Source organism: Rhinatrema bivittatum, chromosome 8 (genome assembly GCF_901001135.1).
Source record: "Rhinatrema bivittatum chromosome 8, aRhiBiv1.1, whole genome shotgun sequence".
In the NCBI taxonomy this organism is placed as follows: Eukaryota; Metazoa; Chordata; class Amphibia; order Gymnophiona; family Rhinatrematidae; genus Rhinatrema; species Rhinatrema bivittatum.
In genome coordinates, this window is record NC_042622.1 from 70,283,411 (window position 1) to 70,306,204 (window position 22,794).

The 22,794-nt window shown below is 48.3% G+C and overlaps 1 protein-coding gene across 3 annotated transcripts in view; it reads left to right on the forward strand.

The window, feature by feature from the left end:
* Positions 1–8,664, forward strand: part of RBL1 (RB transcriptional corepressor like 1) — a 365,834-nt gene extending 357,170 nt beyond the window's left edge. For 2 of the 3 annotated variants that reach the window (XM_029611864.1, XM_029611865.1), the window contains one exon: positions 6,475–8,664. In XM_029611864.1, coding sequence (XP_029467724.1) covers positions 6,475–6,645 — 171 coding nt within the window. In that variant the 3' untranslated portion in view covers positions 6,646–8,664. The remainder of the gene's footprint in view (positions 1–6,474) is intronic. The other variant, XM_029611866.1, reaches the window with a different exon arrangement.
* The last annotated feature ends 14,130 nt before the right edge of the window (positions 8,665–22,794 follow it).

Here is a 22,794-nt window from a genome sequence, read left to right on the forward strand (position 1 = left end):
TTGAGCCTCCTGTCCAGCAGATGGAGACAGACCAAAACTGAAAGGGTATCCTATATCAGGGCAGAGCCTACCCTGCAGCCCTTCAGTATTTGTCTGTCTCCAGCAGATGGATAAGCTCACCCTGCGGTCTCCTGATTTGGGCTAGTCAGCCTTCTCTTTTCCTTCTTCTTGGATCAAGCAAGTACTTATTGTTTAAAGATTCTAATAGAATTCTTTTAAAATTAAAATTAAACTTTTTTTTTTTTTTTTTTTTTTAAGTTCATTGTTTCAGTGCCGTGGAGGAGCCTAAGTCCATGTGTGCTTCCTGATGTGGGGACCGAGGCTGGTGGTCCAGTCGTTCGTCTCCCCACCCCCCCCCCCCCCCCAGCTGCCTAGGGAGTTTAGTGCTCCATTGCCTTTGGCTCAGTTTGTCTGTGTAAAAAAAAAAAAATCAATCAATTAATTAATTAATTGCTGTATTTTAAACTTTATTTATTTATTTTTTAAAGTCTTTTATATACCGAAGAATAGCAGTCTGCCTTCTCTCCGGTTTACAGTATAACAACTTGATACAGGTAAATAACTTGATACAGATAACGAACATAAAACGGGTATCATATTAACTAGACATATATTAACTAGACATAACGGAAACATCGTAGAAAGGTTTGAGGGAAACAATTCTAACTATGTATAAATATTGTCTAATCTTTTTACCTTGACTGGGGATTGAACCGGCAGCCAGACACAGAGGAGCGAGCAGGCTTCACTCCCCTGCCTCTGCTCCTGCCGGCAGGACTGCCAATCATTCTATTTTTAGCTTTTTTTTCTTCAGCGCGCGGCTCCTCTTCGCTGAGGATGCAGCGGCCAGCAGCCTGCCTTGCATGTGGAAAGCCCTCGTCGCGCCTCTCGCTTGAGGGGCTCTGCTCAGCCTGCCTGCCGGGTGAGGAAGGCCCGTCCTCGGCAGGACAAGCAAATTTAGCCCGGGGTCGGAATCCCCCAGTGCATGGCCAGGCCGTTCCCAGGTCGGCAGACCGCGGGAACGGTGGCCATTTTGGGGATTCCGGCAGCTCCCGATTCGGAGCCTCCTGGGGCTGGGGAGCAAGATTTTCAAGATTTTCCCCCTGATTTGAGCCCCGAGTTCCCTCAGGATGTGGTCCCTGACCCCCCCCTCCCCGGGAAATCCAAGGCTCGTTTTTCTTCAGAATTTGTTCTCTTCCTGCATCAATCATATTTGGCTAGCTTGCAGGAGAAGGAGGAGGACCCTTCCCCAGGCGCCCCCCCCCTGGCAAAAATTCCGCACCCGTGCCGTTACCAGTTTGTCCTGCCGTGGAACCTCCGGGGTCTGTTAGGGTGCGGGTGGTCCCAGGGGTGGCCCCTGTCCCTGCCCCCCCCCCCCCCCCCCCCCCGGTGGCCCCAGTTATCCCGGATCTGGATCCCACATCAGATTTAGCGAGCGCACTCCCATCCCTGGAGGGGGGATGATCCTAGCGTTCTCCGCATGTTTCAGAGGGAGGAGATGGAGCCCCTCATCCCCTTTGTCCTCCAGGAACTGGGGCTGGAGGGGCCCCCTGCGGATACCTTTACGGCCTCCTTGCCCAAGGATATGGACCCTGGACTCAGGGCTCCGGCAAGCGCTTTTCCTTTTCACCCTATGCACAAGTTGCTGCTCTTGCAGGAATGGGAGGCTCCCGAAGCGGGACTCTGGGTGGGGCAGGCTATGAATAAGCTCTACCCCCTCCCGGAGGAATGCTTGGACATGCTGAAGATCCCCACCATGGACTCCTCGGTTTCGGCGGTCACTAAGCACACTACTATCCCTGTGGTGGGATTGACGGCTCTGCAGGACCATAAGTTCGAGGCCCATTTTCAAAATCCTGGCCCTGGGGATCCAAGCGACTATCTGCAGCAGTCTCATGCAGCGGGCAGGTCTCAGGTGGGTTCAACAATTACTCGGCACCCAGGACCTCCCATCTGCAGAGGCGCGGAGCAGGCTGAACGACTGGAAGGCATCATAGCATATGGGGCTGATGCGCTCTACGACCTACTCTGCGTCCAGGCGAAAGCGATGGTCTTGGCGGTCTCCGCTAGACGGCTTCTCTAGCTGTGCAATTGGTCGGCCGATCCGTCCTCCAAGGCACGACTGGGCACGTTGCCTTTCAAAGGTAAGTTGCTTTTTGGAGAGGACCTTGAGAAGCTTATTGATTCCTTGGGGGAAAACAAGGTTCATAAGCTACCGGAGGACCATCCTAAACAATCTCGATCCTTTACGCCCTCCCGTCCTCGCTTCCGGGGACAGAGGAGGTATACGCCCCGAGGACAAGGCGGCTCCTCTAGGGGTTATTCCTCCCGGTCTCAATAGTGGTCTCAGCCCTTTTGTGGGCGTCGCTCCTTCCGCGAGGGCCAGTCTCAGCGCGCCACCCCAAAAACCCGCCACACAATGAAGTTCGGTAGACCCATTCCTCGGTCCCTTTTCTGGGCGGTCGTCTCTCTCTGTTCTTCGAGGAATGGGTCAAAATTACGTCGGACCAGTGGGTCCTTGACATTGTCCGGGACGGTTACGCCTTAGAATTTGTTTGCGACCTACCTGACCTCTTCGTATTCTCCCCATGCGGTCATCTCAAGCGGGAGGCGGTGGAGCAAACCCTCACCAGGCTACTGAGTCTGGGCGCATTTGTCCCGGTTCCGAAGGAGGAGCTCGGCGTAGGCCAGTATTCTATTTACTTCGTGGTTCCCAAGAAGGACGGGGCTTTTCAGCCGATCTTAGACCTCAAGAGGGTCAACTGGGCCCTCAAGATCCCACATTTTCGCATGGAAACCTTGGGAGCGGTCATCGCGGTGGTTCACCACAGAGAGTTCCTTGCCTCGATCGATTTGACAGAGGCATACTTCCATATTCCGATTCACCGCAATTACCAGAAGTATCTTCACATCCACATCCTCAACCGGGATTTCCACTTTCGGGCGCTGCCTTTCGGCCTCGCTACCGCACCACGCACCTTCACCAAGGTCATGGGGGTGATGGCGGCGGCCCTCCGCCGCGAAGGTGTATTAGTCTACCCCTATCTGGACGACTGGCTCGTATGGGCCAAGTCGGAGACTCTCTGCAGACAGGCAGTGGATCGGGTTCTAGCTCTCCTCGCATCTCTCGGCTGGATAGTGAATTTTCCCAAAAGCAAGCTAAAGCCTTCCCAGGTGTTAGAGTTCCTGGGAGCCCACTTCGATACTCAGAAAGGCAAGGTGTTCCTCCTTCGTGCGCGGGCTCTCAAATTGATAGACAAGGTTCGGAATCTGCTCTCGCTCCCTCTTCCGACGGCCTGGGACTACCTTCAGGTCTTGGGCTCGATGGCTTCCACCATCAACCTCATTCCCTGGGCATTTGCTCATATGTGACCGTTACAGAGAGCTTTGCTATCCCGTTGGCAGCCAGTGTCGGAGCAGTTCCAAGTAGTTCTCTCGTTTTTTGGCCTCTTCCTTCGCCCCCTTGCAGTGGTGGCTTTCGCTTCCTCATCTTCTCCGGAGAATGCCTCTCCAATCTCCACAGTGGACGATAGTAACCACAGTCGCCAGTCTCTCAGGCTGGGGTGCAGTCTGCCAGTCCCAGTCCTCTCAGGGGATCTAGTCGCTGGTTCAAGCTCATTGGCACATCAATCGGTTGGAGGCCCAGGCGATGCGTCTGGCTCTGCAGGAGTTTCTGCCCCTGAAACGCAGCAAAGCAGTGAGGGTTCTTTCCGACAACACCACCACCATGGCTTACATCAACTGTCAGGGAGGCAGTCGCCTGGTGGCCCTAGAAGCCAGCCGTCTCTTCGACTGGGCGGAACGGCATCTGGATTGCCTGGCGGCCTCCCATATAGCAGGCAAGGAGAATGTTCAGGCCGATTTCCTCAGTCGTCAGTCTCTCGATCCGGGAGAGCGGGAACTCTCAGAAGAAGCCATGGATCTGATCGTCGACAGGTGGGGTCCCCCTCACCTGGACCTCATGGTGACCTTGCACAATGCCAAGGCCAATCGGTTCTTCAGCCGCTGGAGAGAGCACGGCTCGGAGGGCATGGATGCTTTGGCTCTTCCTTGGCCCGCGGACATCCTTCTGTACGTGTTCCCTCCGTGGCCTCTAGTGGGAAACGTTCTCCGAAGAATAGAACTACACCGAGGGCCAGTGGTTCTGGTAGCACCCGAGTTGCCTCGCAGACTATGGTTCGCGGATCTCGTCAACCTGGCAACAGACAGACCTCTGGCTAGGCCATCTTCCTCGTCTACTTCGGCAGGGGCCCGTATTTTTCGACCAGGCCGATCGCTTTTGACTAGGGGCCTGGATTTTGAACGGAGACGCCTGAGGCATAAGGGTTATAAGGAGGAGGTTGTTATCTCCACTTTGCTGCGAGTCTTTGAGACTGTGCGGATTCGGGCGTCTCAGCACGCTCCGCTCCGGTCTCGTTGGTTCTTTCTTTTCTTCAGAAGGGTCTCTCCAAAGGCCTTTCATTCAGTTCCCTGCGCGTGCAAGTTTCCGCTCTCGGCTCTCTCCTTGGACAGGTCGAGGGTCATCCCTTAGCGGGCCACCCGGACGTGGTTCGCTTCTTGAAGGGAGTCAAGCACCTGCGTCCGCACGCTCTACTTGCCCATCGTGGAGTTTTAATCTTGTCCTCAGGGCCCTCTGTATGGCCCCATTCGAGCCTCTCCGTCGGGTTACGGTGAAGGACCTCATGCTCAAGACAGTCTTTCTAGTCTCTATTTCCTCCGCTCTGCGTGTTTCCAAGATTCAAGCATTGTCCTGTCGGGAACCTTTTTTGCGTTTTTCCGATTCAGGAGTTTCTCTCAAGACGGTGCCGCCTTTCTTGCCAAAGGTTGTCTCCACTTTCCATGTCAACCAGTCAGTGGAGCTTCCAGCATTCTCCCCAGAGGAGATTGCGGGTACCACTGGGGGCGATCTTAGCAGACTTGATGTCAAACGAGTTTTACTCCGGTATCTCCAGGTCATCAATGACTTTCGGGTCTCTGATCATCTTTTTGTCCTCTGGAGTGGTCCCAATCGGGGCAAACCGGCGGTGGTTGAAAGAGGTGATTTCCTCAGCCTATCTTTGCCAAGGTCGGGCGGTTCCTGAGGGCCTAAAGGCTCATTCGTTGCATTCTCAAGCTACTTCCTGGGCGGAGAGCCAATTGGTACCTCCGCAAGAGATTTGCAGGGCCGCCACATGGACGTCCCTGTATACTTTTGCTCGACACTACCGTCTGGATGTGCAAGCACCAGTTTTTGGTTCTTTTGGGCGGCAAGTGCTTCGAGCGGGACTGTCTCGGTCCCACCCGGTTTAGGGAAGCTTTGGTAGATCCCACGGTCTGGACTGATCCGGGTACGTACAGGGAAAGGAAAATTAGTTCTTAAATGTTAATTTTTGTTCCTGTAGTACCATGGATCAGTCCAGACGCCCTTCCCTGTTTCTTTTTCTTACTGTCCACTCGAAGCTTGTTATTGCAGATTCTCAGAAGTTGATACTTCATTTTCTACTGAATACAGGACAATTACACCGGAAGCCTTGGTTGTTGAGAACCAAGTATATGCAAGAGCGCTTAGTTCTACCATGTTCTTTACAATGTTATTGAGTTGCTCAATTGAGCTTTTTGGTTACTTGCTTGATCCTACTTACGTTTGTTGTTTTCTGCTTTGACAATGGGTATACTGAAGGGCTGCAGGGTAGGCTCTGTCCTGATATAGGATACCCTTTCAGTTTTGGTCTGTCTCCATCTGCTGGACAGGAGGCTCAACCCACAGTCTGGACTAATCCGTGGTACTACAGGAACGAAAATTAACAGGTAAGAACTAATTTTCATGTTTTAAAATGGATATTGGTCTGTGATTAATGGTAAGGCAATGAAGGTAATGTGATACTGTGAGTGCCTAGTATGAGTCCACAATAATGATAATTATCGCTGTTTGAAGGAATTGAGCGTTTGGCTGTACAGAATTTTTCCTTCAGTCTTTGTACCATTTGTTGTGTTACAGATTTAAGGTCTCAGAGTGATGAATAATCTAGAGTCTCTGAATAAGAGCTCTGTTGTAACCACCATACTACTGTCATCCCTAGGAAATAGGGTTAATTGTGGTGGTGGTGGTTGTGTTTTTGTGTAGCACTATAGATTTGCATAGTGCAGCACATCAATATTTTATGTGGGAAAATGTTAAGATGCAGGATATTATAAACATCACCAAAACTCAGCTGCTCAACAGTGAATGAACTGTTGCATAATAAAAATATGGTTATAAACTTGGCACCCAGCTGATGATTCTATGATGTTATCAGCTGGGCACCAGATTGCTCCAATGGGGGAGGTAAGTGTTTTAATATTAAAGGTTCTTTTTTCATATATTTTGTGTTTAGTACAGCAGGGTCCTTAACATCCAGGATTTAAACTGGATACTTTCTTCGTCAGTAACCCTTCTCAATCATCTGCAACTTTAATCAGTTTTACTTCTTGCCTCTTACCATTCTGTCTGTACAGAGCTTGAAAGACATCAACAACATGATTAAACAGGGTGATCAGCGGAGTAAGAAGCGAGCACTAACAATTGACAGTGATTCGGAATCACCTGAAAAGCGGCTTTGCCAGGAGAAGGATGATGTTTTGCTGAAGCGGCTACAGGATGTGGTCAGCGAGCGAGCCAACCATTAACCCATGCAGTGTGCTTCATGCTTTCAACGCTGCATAGTGATTTCTAAAACATGATTACATATTTCAGATATTCCTGTAATGTTTTTAATACCTTCAAGGTGCATAGAGTAGTATCTTGTATTAAGAACCTACTTTTTGTACAATCCTGTACTATATGTAGTATCACCAGCCAAATCTAGGTCTTCAGGATTTTGGCCCAGTTCTTGTTTTCTGACAGCACATGCACTATGGTATCTATGGTTCTACTAAAGTAGGATTGTATTGAAATGTCATCATCACCAAAGGTTAAGTTGACAGAGAGCATTTATATGCAAGTAGTGCATAAAGTTAGACTTTAGCTCCCATATTATATTTAACCTGGAAAACAAAGTTACCTTGTTTTGTTTTAGGGGTTGTCAGTCCCATAAGTGATGATACTAATCCCAGTATTGCAATGAAATGGTTTGTATTTGAACCAATAAAAATGGTTCTATTATTGATTGTAGCATTGCAGAAAAGGAGTTCTACCCTCTGTGTGAGAATCAACACCCAGTATTGAACTATTCACAGACAGGAACAACCACTCTCCACATATAGTGCTGAAAATTTTGGAGAATAAAAATTAAGTACCTTTTATCAAAGAATAGACACACCATTCTCTATATATGCATTTTGTTTTAGTTCTTAAAATGAGTCTTGATTTAAAGTATAAGAGAAAATGGCCTTTGTGATGTTTTGTGCAGTGCAGTAGTGTTGCTCATCCCGTTCCGTGCCATGAGATTTAGGTTCTAACTGCCATCCTAATGGATTCCAGCTACTTGATAGCTAGGTCCCAGCCATTAAAATGGGAATAAGAAAATCAGGACTAGAACAGTGTGACATGGATTTTACTTAGTAATACTGAACCTACATAGCAAAAGATAACTGATTAAGATTGTAAGAAAATACTTTGGCCTATTCTCATTTTCGAAGGTGAAGTGACAGTGCTGTTATAGGAAATATTCCTTTAATATAAAATACTAAAAACTTTTCTACTGCAGCTGGTGCAGTCACTTTTGAAAGGCAAAGCTATGATCCAATGACCTAAGCACACTTGCTAGTGTGTGCAAATCAAGTATATATGTACAGAGAGAGATCCTAAATTACTTTGAAAAGGTAGACCTTTACCAGTGTGTCTTTTCATGAATTTGGTAAATTGACCACTGCAAATAGATTGCGACTCATCCTTTAAATTTAATATAAATATTTTCTAGTTGGATTGTCACAAGGGTCAGATTAGTAAGACTATATTCTGACTCCATTTTCTACCACTGTCCGTTTATTCACCTCAAGCCACTTGCAACTCTAGTTCACAAATGCTCGCATGTAACAAGAGGCAGTAGCATAGTCCAGAATTCTAGTCCTTCCATTCTCCGATAAAAAGAGAGAAATTTTTTCCCTTCATGTTATAGATTTCTTCACCCAGTTCCTCTGCTTTTCCATCTGCAACTAGATGTTCCTACATAAATGGACTGATGACATTAAGAGTCAGCTTTTGAACCATCTATTGCACCACAGCTGTACACTTTACATCTGTTCTTCCAAAGACAGTTTATTTCTTCATTGTTTTGTAAAAGCATTGTCTTTTTATGGGACTTTTTTTTTGTTTTCTGAAGAGCCTGAATTGATATTTGTTGTGTAGCATCTACACAGCCTTTACCTGGCTCTGAGAAGGCACTGTTTTAAAATTTTGTACATTTGTTTTTATTTCAATATAATGGATATATAATGATCTTGACTTTTGTTGTTTACAAAATTGTGTAAAGATTCTAACTCTTATTGGAACATAGCGTAAGAGAACATGTTACTGGCAGCATTGTTTGGTAGCAGTGTTTTATCAGGAGAGGGAAAATACTTTTTATCTAGAACATGATTTTTGGCTTAATGGCTGATTAATCAATACAAGAATTGGCCATTATTTTTTAGAGGGGAAAAACAGAAAAGATAATTTGTTTTGTTTGCTATATGCATAAATTTGTATATACTCATGTACAATAAATCTGATATTTTGAAATTCAGTGTCCAGGTTGATTTTATATATCTTTATTTTTTATGATTGTTGACTGCACTGATAGGTTTCCTCTTAAAGGAGGGGAAGACATTTTCAGTCCACATGGGTAGCTTGCAAGCCATTTTTCAAATCCCGTGGCAGGCCATTGCCTAGGTGTCCTAGCCCTACTCCCAGTGTTGCCCCTTTCCTCTGTGTACAGGGAAGAGCAATTTTCAGAAGGCAGTTTTCTGCAGATAATCACCCACTGATCTGCAGAACACTTTCAGAAAATTGTGCCAAAAATTACCAGCACTTTGAACCATGTTTTACCATCATCCCTATGGTATATAGATGCATTCATAAAATTTTATATATCTCAGGCAGGAGGACTATTCAACTCTAATATAGCTATAAACCATGTTTTCTTCCTGTACCCTAAATATATTGTGAGATGTCTAGACACATCAAAATGTGCAGTAGTTACTACTGCCTGAGTGGACTTGCCAGTCTAACAGAAATACTCAAGTAGAAAAGTTGGAACAACACATCAGCATCAAGTTTTGCATGAAACACAGCAAGACAGTAACCAAAAGCATGTGCTGCAAAAGCAGATATGTGATGATGATGCCATATCACTTCTCCAGGTATTTGAATGGTTTGTCTGCTTTTTTAAAGGATGCACTGATAATCAACATAAGTTATAGGATCTTTTTCAGTTTTTATTTTATTTTGTGTGGGAATTTAGAACAAAAAGGAAAATAGTAGAAAAATGACTTTTCCGCTGAGACTTTCAAACCTGCTGCTGCTGCTGATGTGACCTATTTTCAGCAGATAAGCAGGCTGAATTAGCCATGACTTTGGGGAACGTCATCCTGGGAATTTCAATTTTATAACAAAAAAAAGTGGAACGTGGAACGTGACTTTATTATAACAGGAGAAAAATTAGCAGAAAAGCCATTTTTACTCAGATTTTTTTTTTTGTTTTAACATTGAAATTCCCAGGAAAAAATAAAAGAAAAACTGAAAAAGAAAGGCCCCTATCTATGGAGAAGGCAAAGTTGCTCAACCTTTACAGATTTTCTATGTAGACAGCAGGATAAATCAGCCACACACAATCCTTCCTCCCTCCAAGTTAAAGAATAGGAATAATATCATGGCGGGTGTGCAGATGCTGCAGGTAACCTGGCATCCATCTCACTAGTGGGCCAGTGAGATTGAGGCAGTTAGCAGCACCATTCCGGGCCCTTTCGGACCTGCTGCGAGCAGCATGGAGCAGCAGGCCTGGCCTGAGGTTGAGGGCAGACGGGCCTTGACATGAAGACATGACTGTGGATTGATGCGACGGCATCCAAACGAAGACACATGGCTGATGCAACGGCATCCAAGGACGAAGACACATGACTGATGCAACGGCATCACAAGGCACGAAGACTCGGGGTTGTTGCAACGGCATCCATGGCGAGGACACAAGGCTGATGCAACGGCATCCATGACGTAGACACTTGGGATCGATGCGGACGGCATCCAGACGAGACTCTTGACATCCACAGGGGCAACACAAGGCATGGACATTGGCACTGTCTCTCAGGGCGCCCTACTCAGGCCACGCGTGGGACTGAGTCGTGGACCACCCTGTCCGTTACGCGCCCTACACAGTCCTTGCAGACTGGTCACGGACCACGACGGGAGCGGGACAGCACAGGAACACACATCAGGACTTGACGGCTCAGGAGCACAGGAGAACCGCCAACCGGCAGGCTAGTCCTCTCAGGAGTACTGCATCTGAGGGACCCCCGGCCTACCGGTACCAGAAGGCTCGAGAGCGTTGACAAGACATGGAGAAGGAAGAAACATCACGGAAGGCAGGAACACCAGGACGTAGGAGAACGAAGACACCTGGACATGGACCTCAGGCACGAAGACTTGAACACAGAACAATGAACACGACGAGGAGCTCCACAAAGAGAAGAAGACCTTACATGGACTCTGGCAGGCCGGAGCCTCCAGAGCGAAGACTCGACGACGATGCAAGGCCAGGAACAATGAATGGAGCAGCCCTTTATAGGGCTGAACAGAAAATAGTCCCAAAGGTGGGGCCCAGACACTTCCTGTGTCTGGCCCTTTAAATAGTAGAAAGAGACGCGGCCGCGTGCCTAGTAGAAGCAGGAAGCTGTGCAGGACCGGGGACAGCGACCTGCACCAACGTAATCGCGTAGAAAGCAGGGCAGGGCCTGAGGAACAGGCCCTGACGTCGGCAGCGGCTCCAGCCGCTGCGGGGAGCCCCGGGGGCGGCTCCCGCCGCCAGAAGGCACCGGGGCTTGCAGCCTAGCGCCACGAAGATGAAGACCACGTCAGGGGCGCTCCCAGCCCCGTGGGGATGCAGAAAAGGCTGCGGCTCCGGCTGCGGTGAAGAGGAGACTCCAGGGCAGCCTCCGGGCTGCGTAGGCAGGCCGACGGCGGCGTCCTGCCGCGTCGGCTGAAGACAGGCATGGTGAGTCAGTGAGTCAGTGCCTGCTCGCGGGAGAACCCGTGGGCGGCGCGGTTCACAACAGGGGCTCCTGGTTACGCGACACTGGCATTGCTGCAGCTGCTCCCTTCATCCCAGCCACTTGGAGCACCTCCTGTTTTTAGTAATGTTTGTTAAAAAAAAAAAAAAAAAGATAAAGTTATTCATAGGAAGGAAGTGTTCCTTTTAGGGCTCCGGTCTGAAGCGGCTCTGAGGTAAGGAGTCAGTGCGGTGGGATCGGGCCCGAGTTGGCTGTGTGGGGAGGCTGTCAGTTAAATTTTCCCTTCGGCCCCTGGAGCTCTGGGCTGACGCGGAAGGGAAGGGGTGAGTTTAATTTGATTTCCTTGTCTTTTCTCTCTCGCGGCAGAGTTTTCAGGCGGGGACCGGTCTTTTTGTCCGCGGCCCAACGGCTCGCGAGGGTTTTCTTTCCTGTCATTTTGCTCGCGCCCGGGGGTGGATATTTTTTCCTGCGCTGTGGCAACGGACCTAGTGCGTCCCGTTTTTTCATTTTTCCACGTAACGCCGTGCACTAAATTGCCAGCCTGCCACGTGTGTGGCACACGCAGGCAGGCCCTGAACGCATTTTTATGCCCCGAATGCGCGGAGGAGGCAGGTGATTTATCGGGGCCAGAAGGCCACACCTCCCGGGATGCCCCGGTTTCCCCGGGGCTGCATTCGCAGGAGGAGGACCCCCCCCCCCCCCTCCCGTTTTGGCCCCTGTAGGGGAGTATCCCCTGGCAGGATCAAGTGCTGCACCTTTGGTGATTTCCCTGGAAGGGGAGAGGGTCCCGGAGGGGTTTTCCATGAAATTTATCCTTCTCATACACAAGGCCTTTTTGGCCCACAAACGCACGACGGTTAAGAGACCCGGGCTCCTGGGAGACCTCGAGCTTCCTCCGGAGAAGCTTAATAGAGCAGCGGATCTAGGGAGTCTTCTGGATCAGGGATAGCCGAGTAAGGAGGGCACTCAGGGCCCTCAGGGGCCTTTGCCGGGCTCTGGGTCAGCCCCACCTGTGGGAGCCGGTACGGATAAGGACCCGGACCAGGCGGATGTGGATAGGGATGACACGGATGATCCTGATACCCCGACAATGGAGGGTGATGATCCCAGTGTGGTCCGTTTGTTCAAGAGGGACGAGCTATGCCCCCTTATTCCTCAGGTCCTGGAAATCCTGAACATTAAGGTGTCACAGGAGGAATCGGACAATGAGGGAGTTAATCCCGTCCTTGACGGTATTCGGGGTCCCACTATGTCCTTTCCTCTACCGAAGAAAGTACGCAAGCTGGTGACTCGGGAGTGGGAAGCTCCTGATGCTGGTCTGAAGGGGGGCAGAGCAATGGCTAAGCTATATCCCTGTCGTCGGACATCTTGGACCTATTGAAGATCCCTAAGGTGGATGCTGCAGTCTCAGCGGTCACTAAAAAGACCACTACCCCGGTTGCTGGGGCAGCCGCCCTTAAAGACATGCAGGACCGGAAACTGGAGATCCAATTGAAACGGGCATTTGAGGTAGCGGCGCTGATTCTTCGAGCGGCTATCTGCACCAGTTTGATGCAGAGAGCGTGTTTGTGTTGGATACAGGAGACGTCTGCTGGATCCAACTCTAGTGACGGGGGAGCAGTACAGTCCGCTCGGGTGGAAGCAGGTATCGCCTATGTGGCGATGCCCTGTATGATCTGGTGAGAACCTCGGTGAGAGGTATGGTCACCATGGTGTCAGCGAGACGCCTCCTCCTGCTGAGGAATTCAGCGGCGAATTTATCCTCTAAATCCCAGCTGTGCAACTTGCCCTTTAAGGGTAAGCTTCTTTTTTGGGAGGAACTGGATCAGTTGGTAAAATTGCTGGCAGAGTCTAAGGGCAATAATTTCCTGCCAGAAGACAGGAAATCGTCCAAGAAGGCCTTCCCTCCTAGAACTCTTTTCCGGGACGCTCGTTGCTACAGGACTAGCAGATACACGCTCCGTCCACTTCTAAGCCAGCTCCGGGGCGCCAGCAGTCCTTTCGCGAGAGCTGCCATCCTGGCAGGGACTCGGGAAACCTGGGAGCGGGAAGCACCAAGCCCTCCCAATGAAGCCACGACCACCCATTCCATCATCGAATCTGTCGGAGGCAGATTATCCAACTTTTACACGGAATGGGCAAGGATTTCCTCAGACCGGTCGGATTTAGAGGTCATCAGAGAGGGGTACGCCTTGGAATTCTCCCAGCCGGTCCCAGAGGTGTTTGTAGAATCCTGAGTGTCCTCGCACAGCAAGCACGAAGCGGTCTGGGTGACCTTGCAACGACTTCTCGACCTCCAGGCGATTGTCCAGGTCCTGGAGACGGAGCAAGGTCGGGGCCATTACTCGATTTACTTTGTGGTTCCCAAAAAGGAGGGCACGTTTCGTCCCATTTTGGATCTACAGAAAGTGAACCGTTGTCTCCGGGTTCCTCGTTTTCGGATGGAAACATTGCGGACGGTGATGGCGGTTCGGACAGGAGAATTTCTAGCGTCCCTGGATCTTACCAAAGCGTATCTTCATATCCCCATCAGGTCCAGTCACCAGAGGTTTCTGCGTTTCAAGGTGTTGGGTCAACACTTCCAATTTCAAGCCCTTCCTTTTGGCCTCGCGACGGCTCCTCGAACGTTCACAAAAGTAATGGTGGTGGTGGCATCCTTTATTCACAAGGAAGGCATATTGGTCCAACCATACTTGGATGACTGGTTGGTTCGATACCATTCAGGGGAAAGTGTTTCTGTCAGCGGATCGAATACAGAAATTGCAAGACCAGATACACTCGCTCTTTCGGATGAGCTCACCCACAGTATGGCATCATCTGCAAGTACTGGGATCCATGGCCTCCACTCTGGACCTAGTTCCCTGGGCGTTCGCTCACCTTTGCCCCTTGCAACGGGCACTCCTATCCCGGTGGAGCCCAGTGTCAGAGCAGTTTCAACTACCAATGCCACTGCTTCGGGAGTCCCGTGTCAGTCTGTTCTGGTGGCTTTCGCGAGGCAATCTCGAATGGGGGGGTGAATTTGGATTCTCTGAATTGGCTGATAATCTCCACCGATGCCAGTCTTTCCGGTTGGGGGGCGGTCTGCGTGGAAAGGTCCGCTCAGGGTCTGTGGTCAGCTACGGAGGGGCACGTGGTCCATCAGTCGTCATGAGACGAGAGCAGTGCGTCTAGCCTTACAAGCCTTTCTCCCCTGGATTCAGGGCAGAATGATACTAGTCTTCTCTGACAATGCGACGACAGTGGCATACATCAACCGACAAGGCGGGACACGAAGTCCCGCTGTGGCGCTAGAGGCACGGCTTCTGTTCGCCTGGGCAGAACGTCATCTCGGAGGCAATGCCACCTCGCATGTCGCAGGGGTGGAGAATGTTCAAGCGGATTTCCTCAGCAGGCAACAACTCGATCCCGGAGAGTGGAAACTGTCCGCCGACGCGTGGAACCATATTTGCGCCAGGTGGGGCGTGCCTCAGTTGGACCTAATGGCACCGTGGATGAATGCCAAGACAGAGCACTTTTTCAGTCTGCGAAAAGAGCAGGGCTCGGTGGGCATCGACGCCCTCGTGTGTCCCTGGACCACGGGAATTCTATTGTACGCCTTTCCTCCCTGGCCACTCATAGATCAGCTGCTACATTGCATATAACTTCACCTGGGCCGAGTGGTCCTCGTGGCACTGGAATGGCCACGTCGACTGTGGTTCACGGACCTAATGCGGCTAGCTCTGGAAGGCCCCTTGCAGCTGTCTCACCTACCGCATCTGCTTCGACAGGGGCCCATATTTTTGGATCGGGAGGATCACTTCTCTCTCGCGGCTTGGCTTTTGAGAGGAGACGTTTACGCTTGAAGGGCTATTCTGAGCAGGTCATTTCCACCTTTCTTCAGGTGCGATGACCGGCCACCTCTATGGCTTATGTGCACGTTTGGAAGTTTTTTGAGGCCTGGTGTAGTCAACGGGACTGCGACCCTCTCTCGGTTGAGGTTCCGCGAATTCTCGATTTTCTACAGCAGGGGCTTACTAAGGGGCTGGCGTTCAACTCTCCACGGGTACAGGTGGTGGCTCTGGGTGCCTTGCGGGAAAGGATCAATGGTTGTTCCTTGGCAATGCACCTGGACATTACTCATTTTCTTAAGGGAGTTAAGCATTTGCGTCCTCCCGTCCACCCAGTATGCCCGAATTGGAGCCTAAATTTAGTTCTCCGGGTATTTTGCGGTGCTCCCTTTGAACCTCTCAGCACATCTTCTTTGAAAGATCTGACCTTGAAGACGGTTTTTCTGGTGGCTATTTGCTCGGCTCGTAGAATCTCAGAGCTACAGGCGCTGTCGTGTCGGGATCCTTTTCTACATATCTCCCAGATCGGATGTCTTTGCGGATGGTCCCGTCCTTCGACCCTAAGGTAGTTTCCTCATTTCACGTAAATCAGATGGTGGAACTACCAGGGTTTCCAAATTGGTCTCAAGACTCTCCTCAGGATAGAGATCTTCATCTCTTGGACGTGCGCCGGGTCTTGATTCGCTATTTGGAGGTTACTTTCGACATTCCGACCACCTACTCGTTCTGTTCGGGGGGCCCCAAAAAAGGGGACAAAGCGTCTAAAGCGACCCTTGCTAGGTGGATTAAACAAGCCATTAGCTCGGCGTACATTGCCTGTGGCAAGCAGATTTCATTGGGTCTTAGGGCTCACTCTACTAGGGCCCAGGCTGCTTCCTGGGCAGAGTGTCAGCTTTTGTCGCCTCAGGAAATCTGTAGGGCGGCGGTTTGGTCTTTGATTCACACTTTTACGAAGCATTATCGCTTGGATGTCCAGGCGCCTGATGACTCGTCCTTCGGGGAGAGTGTGCTTAGTGTGGGTCTTTCGGGGGCCCGCCCAGTGTAGGGTGGCTTGGGTACACTCCACTTTTCTGGACTGATCCTGGTACATACTGGAAAAGAAAATTGGTTCTTACCTGCTAATTTTCATTCCTGTAGTACCAAGGATCAGTGCAGAGGCCCACCCCTTATTTCAGATTCCAAAAGACTGTGTTGGCTACCGTTGGCTGTTTTTGTGTCGTTAAGCATTTCTTGGAGCTCCTTGTTGGCAAAGCGGATTGATGGAGCAGTTATGCATGGTTGAGTTAATTAAGTTTGCTTAGAGCTGAAGGGGTAGTCTGGGTTTTGATGTTTGCTACCTCTCGCTCTTTAGTTCTGTTAGCCTGGGCAATACTGAGAGTCTGCAGGTGGCACTCTAGTATATATGGCAGTGCCCAAAGCTTCGTTCTCTGACTCCATCTACTGGTAGGGATGCACAACCCACTTTTCTGGACTGATCCTTGGTACTACAGGAATGAAAATTAGCAGGTAAGAACCAATTTTTTTTTATTAAGGCTTCAACTTTAACTAATATCTAGGGGTGTGCAGCCAGAAAATTATTTTCATTTCATTTTTTTTCCATCCATAACCAGGCTGAATTAGCTATTACATGTGAATGACGACATCCAGTGATATTGAACAGTCTTGTTTCTCCAAGCTAGTAGAGTCCCTCACCAATGAGCACAAACTGTGTTGCTGATGCCTCAGCCCGGGACTCAACCAGAAGAACTACTATGCCTGTGGATGGATGACCCCATACTTACAGTGTCCTAGGGCAGTTCGCATTAAGGAATTGCGTAAATCTTTCCAGAATCACAGTCTCATCCACCCTACCAGGAAAAGAGTTGAGCAGGAGCTCCTCTAAAACTCCCCCATCCCCTCAGGCTGTAGCTGTGGGTCGAGTTCCACCAGCCACCCTGGATTGAAGACAAAGTGGCATCATCACTGAAGCCATCACAGCCTGCATCAAAGAAACCTAAACACTCTAAATGAGGTGCATTGACTCTGGCATTTTCGATGCGGCCATCAACTGCACAAGTAGCATTGATGTTCCAGATGCATGATGCTTTGACTCTCCCGATTCATTTTCTTGCTCTGTGCATTCAATATACAGCACATTAAGATGCATGATGTGCCAAGGTGTTCTCACAATCCACCGGTGCACTCCATGATCCGGTCACTCGGGTAGATTTTAAAAACATATGTGCATGCCTCCATGTGCGCGCGATTTTATAACATGCACACGCATGTTATAAAATCTGAGCTGGCATGTGCAGAGGGGGGTAGATTTGGCCAATTTACGCACGGCGACAAGATCGGGCCTGCCCCAGTTCCCTCCCAGTCCACTCCAATTAAGGAGCGGACTGGGAGGGAACTTTCCTAACCCCCCCACCCTCCCTCCCTCTTCCCCCTCTCCTCCCCGACCCCTTAACACGGCCTACCTTTTTTTTTCTTATTTCAGAACATACACCAGCTCCTGAGCTGACGTAAGTTGTGCGCACCATCAGGCGATCCCCCGGCACAGCGGCAAATGGCCACTGTACTGGCCACCTCCAGCTCCATCCCTCCCCGCCCCCCGGACCTCCCCTTTTGTGAGGCCCAGCTCTTGTGTGCTCAGGTTTTACGTGCACAGCCGGGCCCCTTCTAAAATATGTGCAGCGTGCGCAATGCCTGGCCGCACACGTAACCCCCGGATTTTACACACTGGGGTGTTTGAAAATTTGGCTGACAAGAGTTCAGTCAGGATTCTTTACCTTATGATCCAGTGATGCACAGGGCAAGAACAAATGGCGCATTTCAGATACAACCGACACAATATCATTGATCTGCACTGGATTTCTCCAAAGACTCGTTGAAGCATACCAAAACATCCAAGTCGTCTAAGCACTCTACCCCATCGAAGCCACTGACATATCCATCTCAGGCTTTGATTTATCAGGCTGCTTTGCCAACATAGTTCTACACAATCCATCTGAGATCTACAAGAGAAGAGGTTAGGCTGCCCTCCAATAACCAGTGCACTCACCTCTCCTAGACTAGTGGCAGAAGGACTTTGCCTGGAGACTGCAGAACCCGTATCCTCTATAGCAGTGGTTCTCAACTGGTGTGTCACATGGCCAGCAGGAGGCTGCTTTCTCCTCCTCAACCCAGATGGAGGTTAGTTGACTTCTACTTTATCAGGCCTGACAGGAAACTACTCCTGCTTCCCTCTCCTCTTATTGGCCTAGTGGAAGGCTGTTTCCTCTTTCACTCGGATCAGAGTGAGACATTGCCAATTCCGCTCTTCTTGGCATGAGGGGACGCCAACTTTATCTTCCCCCACTGGGACTTGAAGTGATTCTGCTGATGCTCTCTTCACTCTATGGGGTTAATAGAAAGACTAGGGGGCACTCCATGAAGTTAGCATGTAGCACATTTAAAACTAAGCGGAGAAAGTTCTTTTTCACTCAACGCACAATTAAACTCTGGAATTTGTTGCCAGAGGATGTGGTTAGTGCAGTTAGTATAGCTGTGTTTAAAAAAGGATTGGATAAGTTCTTGGACGAGAAGTCCATTACCTGCTATTAATTAAGTTGACTTAGATAATAACCACCACTATTACTAGCAACGGTAACATGGAATAGACTTAGTTTTTGGGTACTTGCCAGGTTCTTATGGCCTGGATTGGCCACTGTTGGAAACAGGCTGCTGGGCTTGATGGACCCTTGGTCTGACCCAGTATGGCATGTTCTTATGTTCTTAGGTAGAAGAGGAAGTGCAGGGGCTGCAGATCAGAAAGGGTGAGAAATAGGATCAGGGGTAGCTGGGCAGGGAGAAGAAGAGGACAGGGAATGTTGAGTAAGGGGAGAAAGGGAGCACAGGGAAGAGGTTGCAGGGAGTTGGGTCAGGAATGCTGGGTAAGAATGTGAATGTGAGGGAATGACTGAAAGGAAGTAATTGGGAGAAGTGAGGGATGATGGAGGGGGAGAGTGACACGGTGCAAGAGCCATAATATGTCAATTTTGGACAAGTTCATTTCTTCTATCTTCATTCTATACTTAGTATAGGAGAAAGTGAATTTCTGTTCCTAGTTCTCCGGTTTTGCACTGCATGTAGCTTGACCTTTTGGGGTTTCTATTTTGGTTTGTCTCCATTTTTGTAATTTGTGGTCTTTTACTCTGTATTAGGTGAAGGACAGTTCTGTGTAAGGTGGGGTATTTTACTAGCATGTAGGCATTTGTATCAGTCTTATTTTCTCAGTAAGACATGCATTGGTGGTGCACTGCTTCCTTTTAATAGGTAGAGCTATTGCTGCTTGAGTCCTTGGAGTTAGTGCTGCTATGGTATGCAGGTTTGCTAATTATGTGCTGAGTATTTTTTTTTCCAGGTTTGGATTTTACAATGCATCTGGTGATAGAGGGATATTGTGTTGATGTTACTGAGATGACACCATAATCAGAATATTTTTTTTGCATGGGGAGATGTACAGGGAAATGTCATAGTTCTGCCCTGCACCTATTGTTGGAGGGCAGGGGATTTCTGTAGATGCACAAGAATGCAGTTTCGCCTCATGATGGTCATGTGCTCAGTGGTTCACACATGTGAGCATCATCTGTCAGATGTGTTCTGAAAGAAAATAGATTGAGAACCACTGTTCTGTAGTACCGCTTACTTCTAACAGGCCTCCCATTCTCATGCAGGAGCCTATCCTGGCTCGAAAAAGGATGTCCTACCACCTATGGCAGGCCAGAGGACACAGTTGCTAGACCAAATCACAGATCTGATAAAGAGTTTCTTTCTATCTCACCACAGAGATGGAAGGAATGTTTTAGCTTCTCCTTTCCACTATTGCTATGGTGATTCCAGAGACCAGAGTCCTGATGTCGCTTATGGGGTGAATTAATCATCAGAATCCTTGATTAGGGGTTCTTCATAGACAATCACAGCAGATTCTAACAGGTCAGAGGTTTTAGACCAGGCTGTTCCTCAGAATTAACTGGAAGCCCTTCATAATTCACCCTCTTCATCATTGGAGTCCTGAATAAATGAGCCAGTACCTTTAGGTTCAGATGAAGACTACTAGCATATCCTCCAACCCATTTCCAAATCCTCTGGACCACACCTTGCCAACTATTCTAAGTTTGTGGAAGAGATGAGCATAGCACTGGATGTCTGTGTTTGCAAAGGCAAAATCCTCATTCTGAGCTCCTTGACTGCCTTCAGGTACTGGATACTGCAGATGAAACAGTGGCCCTTCCATTCCACAACATCCTCAGTGATCTACAGATGAAAATGTAGGAAACTCCTATTTTTGTCACTCCTACAGCTAGAAAACTAGACCTCAAATACAGAGTTTAGCAATCACCGGGCTTTGATATTCTCCAGCTGCCTCACCAGTCTGTATTGGTTGAGTCTGCTATGAAAAAGGTGAAGATACGAATTTGCTCAAATTCTCCTCCAGTAAAAGACTGCAAACTTCTAGATAACTTTGGCAAGAAAAATTTTCAAAGTACAATACTATCTGCTTGTATTACTATCCACCAATTCTATATAGTGCAGTATATTCAATTAATAATAAGAAATAAAGATAATAAAAATAAATAATAAAAATAAATAATAATAATAAGAAATAAGAATCTCGAAATAAATTCATGAATGCATTAAAAAATTGAAGCCTTTCCTACCTGCCCGTGAGCAAGGCAAGTACTATCCACAACCACTCTTGAATGCAGAAGAGGGTATTGGCCATGTCATAGTCTACGAATCATTTGATTCCGTTTCACGGACCTCCTTAGCTTTCACTGGAACTAGACATATGGCATGGCTTTGAGCTAGTAGCATCTCTGAGGACGTCCATGAAAAACTAGCAGACCTCCACTGCTTGGGGACAATCTTTTCAACGAAAATCTCCAAGAGATGGTCACTCAGATAAAGGTCCAAAATGTGGCAGCACAATCGCTTTCAGCAGCTCCTGAACAGCCCGCCACGGTGCAATGTCATTTCTCATACAAATGACCATACTTCCACAGGAGGCCCTACCAATCTTTTCACCAGTACCGTCTGCCACTCCTTCCAGCCCAGCATCAACAGCCTTCCAGTCGAAAACCACACAACAGGTCCGTCTCAAACTGGGGCCTAGTTTTTTGATTCATAAGAACAAACAATTCCTGACTCTTCTAGTAAGTGATGTCAGATCACCAAGGACCCCGGGTCCTCCAAATTGTGCAGTCAGAAAACCTGTTGCATTTCTCCTGGCAATCATCCCTTCCACATTGTTTGGCACTCCATCCAGATCCATCTCATCTACTGTAGCTTTGGCTGGAAGTATAATTGCTTCTTCAGCAATGAGCAATAGAACTCATCCCAGCATCTCAATATATATGATGTTTCTGTTACCAGTACTTCCTTATCCCCAAGAAAACAGGGGGATTGTGGGCCTATTCTGGACTTCAAATGTCTGAACAAACATAAACAAGAGAAATTCAAAATTAACTCCCTCAGCTTGATTCTTCCTTACATACAAAAGGACAAATGGATGTGTGTCTTGCATCTAAAGGATGCATATGCTCATATACCCATCCACCCTTCACAGGGCACTAGCTCCACTTCCCACTATCCCATTTGGCCTCTCGTCCCCCAAGGGTCTTTACAAAATACCTCATAGTAATGGTAGGTCATCTCCATCACCAGGGAATATAAGTTTTCCCTCACCTGGATAATTGGCCCATCACAATGAAATCACGAAATGAAGTGCTGAACTCCCTGAGCTCAATCATAGGTCTTCTACACCGCTTAGGTTTTCTGATCACTTCAAGAAATTAAGCATGGAGTCCACCTAGAGACTTGGGTAAACTCACTGCAGGAAAGAGTATTCCTGCCTTCTGACCAAGTGAGCACTATGAAGTCGCTCAGCTGCAACCTTCTCTCTTTTCCAAGCTTTTTAGCCAGAAGGCTCCTTATAATCTTCAGTCACATGGCAGCTGCCATCCATGGGGTTTTGCTGACTCATCTTCACTGGGGACCTTGTACCCAGTGGGATCAACTAACCCTACTGCTTTCGACTCCAGTGCAAATCCCAGTGACTATGAAACAGGAGTTGTGGTAGTAATTATGTCTCCAAATTCTCAAGGAAGGAGTCCCTCTTCATTCATTCTCCTGTCAATTGGTACTGGCGATGAATGCCTTCACCAAAGGGTAGGGAGTGCACACCAGTACCTTTCAAACACGGGCATCTGGACTTTTCAAGACAGCCACTATCAAATCAATCTACTAGAGTTGAGAGCAATCAGATACTCTCTCAACATTTGCACATCTTCTTCAGGAGCAGAACATCCTGATTCAAATTGACAGCCAGGTTTGGCATGTTTTACATCAGCAAGCAAGGAGGACCGGGCTCATGCCTTCCTTGTCAGGAAGCCCTAAAAATCTGGAATTGGGAGAAAAAAAATCAAGGTGCTGTACAGGCCACCTATCGGCCAGGCATTTCCAACATGCTGGCAGATTGAATCAGCAGGGTTTCAACCACACAAGTGGTCTCTGCAGCAATCAGTGACTGTTTATTTATTTATTTAACATTTTTTATATACCGAAATTCTAGCAACAATGTTGCTAATCATTTCGGTTTACATATAACATTGGAGTGACTTAACATGCGAGTCTTACATGGAACAGGAAAATGAACTTGGAGAAAATTGAATAAATACTAATAACAAATAACATTAAAAACAACAGTAGTAATAGACATGTTATATACAGGCGATTTAAAAGAATCAGTATGAATAAGATATCTGCAAAATAGACTAGATGGATT